Source organism: Rhagoletis pomonella, unplaced genomic scaffold, assembly GCF_013731165.1.
Source record: "Rhagoletis pomonella isolate Grant_MI unplaced genomic scaffold, Rhpom_1.0 Rhpom_scaffold_00007, whole genome shotgun sequence".
Lineage (NCBI taxonomy): Eukaryota > Metazoa > Arthropoda > Insecta > Diptera > Tephritidae > Rhagoletis > Rhagoletis pomonella.
Window position 1 is genome coordinate 34,252,614 of NW_023458561.1, and position 5,151 is coordinate 34,257,764.

At 34.3% G+C, this 5,151-nt stretch overlaps 1 protein-coding gene across 1 annotated transcript; it reads right to left on the reverse strand.

Annotated features, from left to right (window-relative positions):
- Nucleotides 1-4,054: 4,054 nt before the first annotated feature.
- On the reverse strand, nt 4,055-5,151 carry LOC118742670. The gene is made up of 4 exons (XM_036474916.1): nt 5,006-5,151; nt 4,733-4,846; nt 4,514-4,596; nt 4,055-4,442 (listed from the first exon to the last, which is right to left on the reverse strand). The coding sequence occupies exons 1-4, from the start codon at nt 5,012-5,014 to the stop codon at nt 4,355-4,357; spliced, it is 294 nt and encodes a 97-aa protein (XP_036330809.1). The 5' UTR covers nt 5,015-5,151; the 3' UTR covers nt 4,055-4,354.

Genomic DNA, 5,151 nt, shown 5'->3' on the forward strand with positions numbered 1-5,151 from the left:
TAATGAGACTTTTAAAATATTGTTAAAAGACACTTTCGAATTATATACAGGTGACTAACCGCTAGTATTATATGCCAACAACAGTTCACAATATATTAGTTCATGGCTGCGAAATTTTAAAAGATTTTACCCTTCCCATTGAAGTCCTCTCCGAAGATGCTTTAGAAGCAAGACATATGCATCAAGTTTGGCAAATGCCAAATTCCGAATTTGAATTTTAGGTACTCTTCGTCAGACGAATTAGAATAAGTTTGCTTTTATTGAAAGTATACACGTCTAAACCTATGTTTTGGTTATTGGATTATAAAATAGCTATATTTGACACTGGGTTTTATTCAAATGGCCCATTTTGGACTAAAATAACCATATATAAAATTTAGAGGTTTTGCTACGATAAGCGTTGGATTAAGCCGATTGGTCCGATTTTTATTTTACATCTATGTACCGAGGTTACAATTTTTATTATTATATCTCAAATATTGTTAAAATTGGAGACATTTTTATTTTATGCATATATGGAAAATGGGCGTGTCCGTTGGCGGATTTGGTCAACTAACTATGCTAAATTTCATTGATGTACGACGGCTCATTATATTTTTGGCCGCAACTTATATGGGATTGTCACACTGTGTGTCCCAGTCGTCGCAATCGTGTGTTTTTATTCGCTTAAATATATTAATTTCGTTAAAAAGCTCGAAAAGTTTGTCATTCCAGCTTCTTCGGTGCACGTCGCCCACGCGAACAGGGCCATAGATCTTTCGTAGAATTGTTCTCTCAAATGCCCCCAAAGCCGTCTCATCTTTGTTAGACATCATCCAAGCTGCTGCGTCGGACGAATGGATGGGCATGATGAGACATTTGTAGGGCGTAACTTTTGTTCGACGAGAGAGTGCTCTGCTTTTCAATTGCCTACCGAGCCCAAAGTAATTGCCTTGTGTTCGAGATAAATTTCAAAGTATGCTTCCGAAATTCATTTATTTATTTATTAACTATTGCGTTTAACAATTAACAAGTTAATGGTCTTATAGCTACATATGTATATACACACATTCAAACATAATATAACCTTAATCCTAATGATGTATTTATGTATGCGTAAGGTTAACTAGATTGGAAGCATGTGGTTGCTATCAAAAGCTTTTACAAGTATGTACATCAGTTTGTAGGATAAGAAAGCATTTAATAAATCAAGTATAATAATTAAGACTATATGCGGGGCTGGTCGGCCGCTGTGGTGTAGTGGTAAGCAGTGCGCACTTCCACTCCGCAACGCCTGGGTTCAATCCCTGGTCAAAGCAACATCGCAAAAAAAAATATGGAAAAAAGGTTTTTTCTTAATAGCGGTCGTCCCTCGGCAGGCATTTCTGCCATGAAAAACAGCTTCTCATAAAAATACAATCGCCGTTCGGAGTGGGCGTAAAACTGTGACAACATCAAGGCGCACAGCACAAATCGGAGGAGAAGCTTGGCCAAAACACTAACATATGTTTAAGCCCCAATCTAAAAAAAAAAATATGTGGGGCTGGATTTAAGTACAAGCTACATAGGCGCCAGCCTAGGGGCCACATGAAAAATTAAAAAAAAATTAAAAAAAGTGAAAAATGATATATATATTTACAAAGACATCTTTGTTCGGTTTTTACCCTAATCGAAGGGGATTCACATTGTAGTATATATATATAATCCAAACTTTCAGAAAAATTTGGTTTCATCAATTTCCCAATACAAAAATGCAAAACATTATTAATTTAAATCTATTTCACACTCCAACGCAAAGACGAGGTAATTACGCATATTTGGATTACTTGACTGATTTTTTCCGACAAATAGTCTATTAACTGCAAACAATTAAGTAGGTAGTAGGTTTCAATTTTTTCACGCGTATGACTACGCGCACTCAGTTTTTTTTTTAATGAAACAAACATTTTCTTTGCTTATCCGAAAAAAAAACCTAGAGTCATATAAGCTTTCGAGTGGTAAATTTTAATAATTCTGTTTTTAATTTTCCTTAGTGCAGATCAGCAGCTCGTTAGTTCTTTCGGTGTCTCATTCCCGCTTAGAAGTACTTTGGAACTCATATTGGCGTGATTTGGAATGTGTGGCGAGAGGCCAACATCTTCATACAGTTTTACACTAGTTACGACCTAGTCCGAGTCAGATATGGTAATTACCATATAATAATTAGAGAATATTCTCACCTGTTCCTTCTGAGCAAACGGCGAAGCGAGCAGGATTTTTTTGGGAGCATTTCAGTACATCGCCCTGCAAAGACAAAAATTTAGATCATTTACTCTTTTCCACGTGGTTGTAACCTCCTTTATAAGTGATTTGATGCGTAAAGGGGAGGAGGGTTATGTCCTATGATTTAGTGATGAAGTGACGCTTCGGGATGTAGCGCCCGAAATACACTCTTACTTTTATGTATGTCTGTACATATATAGGAAGCGGGTTCAGAAGACGTTTTAAGCGTCGTCATATTTTTTTTATTTATTTAATGTTTGTTATTTTTATTAAAACTCAAGTTCATTGTATAACTAAAGCATATAAATCCGCATTGAATTATAAACATTCAAAAAATTTCAGTGTAGGTAAAATCGCAAGTTTTGAACTGACACAAAAAAACGCCGAAACACGTAAACTTAATATTGAGTTGTGGATTACGAATCTGTATTCTGCTTTTCCATATCAGGTAATTTTCCCAAGATATTTTAATTTTTATGAAAAATAGGGGGAAAAATTATATGGCCGTACACGGGTTTACTTGTAAATGGCGCGCCTTGGCGTATGAGTAACATTTTACATTAGGGTGGTTCTTAAAAAAAATGAAATTAACGATTTTTGTCAATCTCACCCCCTCAATCGGTAATACCACGGCCACAGATATCACATATAAATTTTGGTCCCGATTGGAGACGGTTAATGCGTGCCACACAGGGGCCAAAGTTCAGTTTCCTCTATAGAGACTCAAAAAATAAAAATTATTATTTTTTGAATTTGATTCCCAAAATCGGTACCACCATAGTCCAGTACAGGTACCACCATAGTCCAGTACATCACATATTAATTTTGGACCCGATTGGAGTCGGTTAAGGCGTGTCACCAAGTGGTCAAAAGTCAGATGCCTCTATGGAGATTCAAAAAATTAAAAATATTTTTTTCCAATAAATGCCCAAAATCGATACTACTAAAGTATCATCTCCAATCGGGACCAAAATTGATATGTGATTTCTTCGATTGTACTTGCATCGACGTAGGGATTGAGGCCTAGAAAATCTGATGTAAAAATTTTCTCCCTACATTTAAGGATCCCCCTAGTGTACATACATATATATATTTTTTTTTTTAGTAAATATGTATAAAGTATATTATTGTTAATGCCTTTTGCAACAATGTTTTAAAATCTGAATAGTGCAAGGAGATAAGTATAATAAAGAAACTGAAGAGCAAAAGTTCAAGTATACTTTGAAGAAGAGGTTAGTAAATAATACAACCAAATGAAATATATGTGTATATACTAGGGCTGTGCGATTATTCGATTACTCGAGCAAGTTGGTTAATCAATTATTGGGTTAATCAATTACTCGAGTAATCAAAATTTTGATTACTCAAAACGATGATTAATCGAGTTACTTGAAATATGATTACTCAAAAAAAATAATTTTGCTCGTAATAGAGTTTGCTTTGGAAAATGCTTATTTTCTTTTTTACATTCTGTGTATGAAAATTTTTTTTTTTTAATTTTTGAAAACAGAAACGTTGTTTTCAAAGTATCAAGGAACTTTAACTACTTTATACATATGTAAAGAGTTGAAATGTTGATTACTCATTTTACTCGAAATGTTGATTAATCATAAAGCATTTTACTCAAATATTTTTGTTTTTGGTTAATCAAAAATCTTGATTACTCGAGTAACTGAACTTTTGAGTAATCATAATTTCCAATTAATCGAATAATTGAGTTATTTACTTTATAATTAATTAAAATTTTGAGTAATCAATTAATCGCACAGCCCTAGTATATACCATATAGGGGTATAATGTATTTTGTATACATATTTGTATAATACATACTATACATACATATAAGTCTTATATTTGTGTATGTGTCGGTATTTAAAGCACCATTTTAACGCAGATATGTGCTTTAAGCACTTTATGTATATAAATACGTATGCATATATATGTATTTTTTGATGACTACCATTGTTCGTTTTTCCGATTATTTTAGGGCCTACAGACATATGTAACTATTCATGCATATGTACTTATATGTGTAGGTGTGCTTAGCACTTAAATATATATATATATTTATTTATTATATATATGTAGGCAGTAAACCGGTGTTTGAAGATGTTCATGGTACCCAGTCCCATGTTGGCTGTGTCCATATGTAACCGGTGTCAGTCATTGAACAATACGCATTATAATAGCGTCCCGGTGAGCTACAAGGGTATATCATTTATTTTTATTTCGCAGTAATTTTATTTAAATTTTTTGTTTTCAACCCGCTTACCGGCAGTATGAGAATTGTGGACACTTGCAGCGAAAGAGATTTTGAAATTCTTCTTTGCACACCTCATTCCACCAGCAGGTGCGCTAAGTGAATTTTAATTATAAATAAATACTAAGTAAATAAGAATTATGTAGGTATGCAAATCGGATACATACATACTTATGTACATACATATGCATGCAAGTATCTGTTTACATAGTTATTCGACACAACACTCACCTCCGCCTGATAGCCATGCACGCTTTGATCCGAGTAGCTACGTTTAGTTATGTGTCCCGCCATGGCTGCTGCGTGCCATAATAGCAATGTGCTGGCCAATATTGTCATTGGTAGCTTCGAAAAAAGAAAAACCAAAAATTGTCCTTACAACCACATAAAATACAAATACAAACTTATACATTTACACACTCTCTGATTTTCAATCGGTTTTCTAATATCCTGCAGTGTCGCTAATTTATTTATTTATTTATGATTCACACAAAGTATACGAACCTTTTTCATCTTGCCTTACAGTACTCTCCCACTTCCTTTGGCGCTGTCTTTGGTCGGCTGCCTTGTCAATCCCTATACTTCACTGTCGTCGCCTGTGTAGACCCACTTCAATTTCAATTATGTCTTAGTCTTGCTCAGCTTGATGT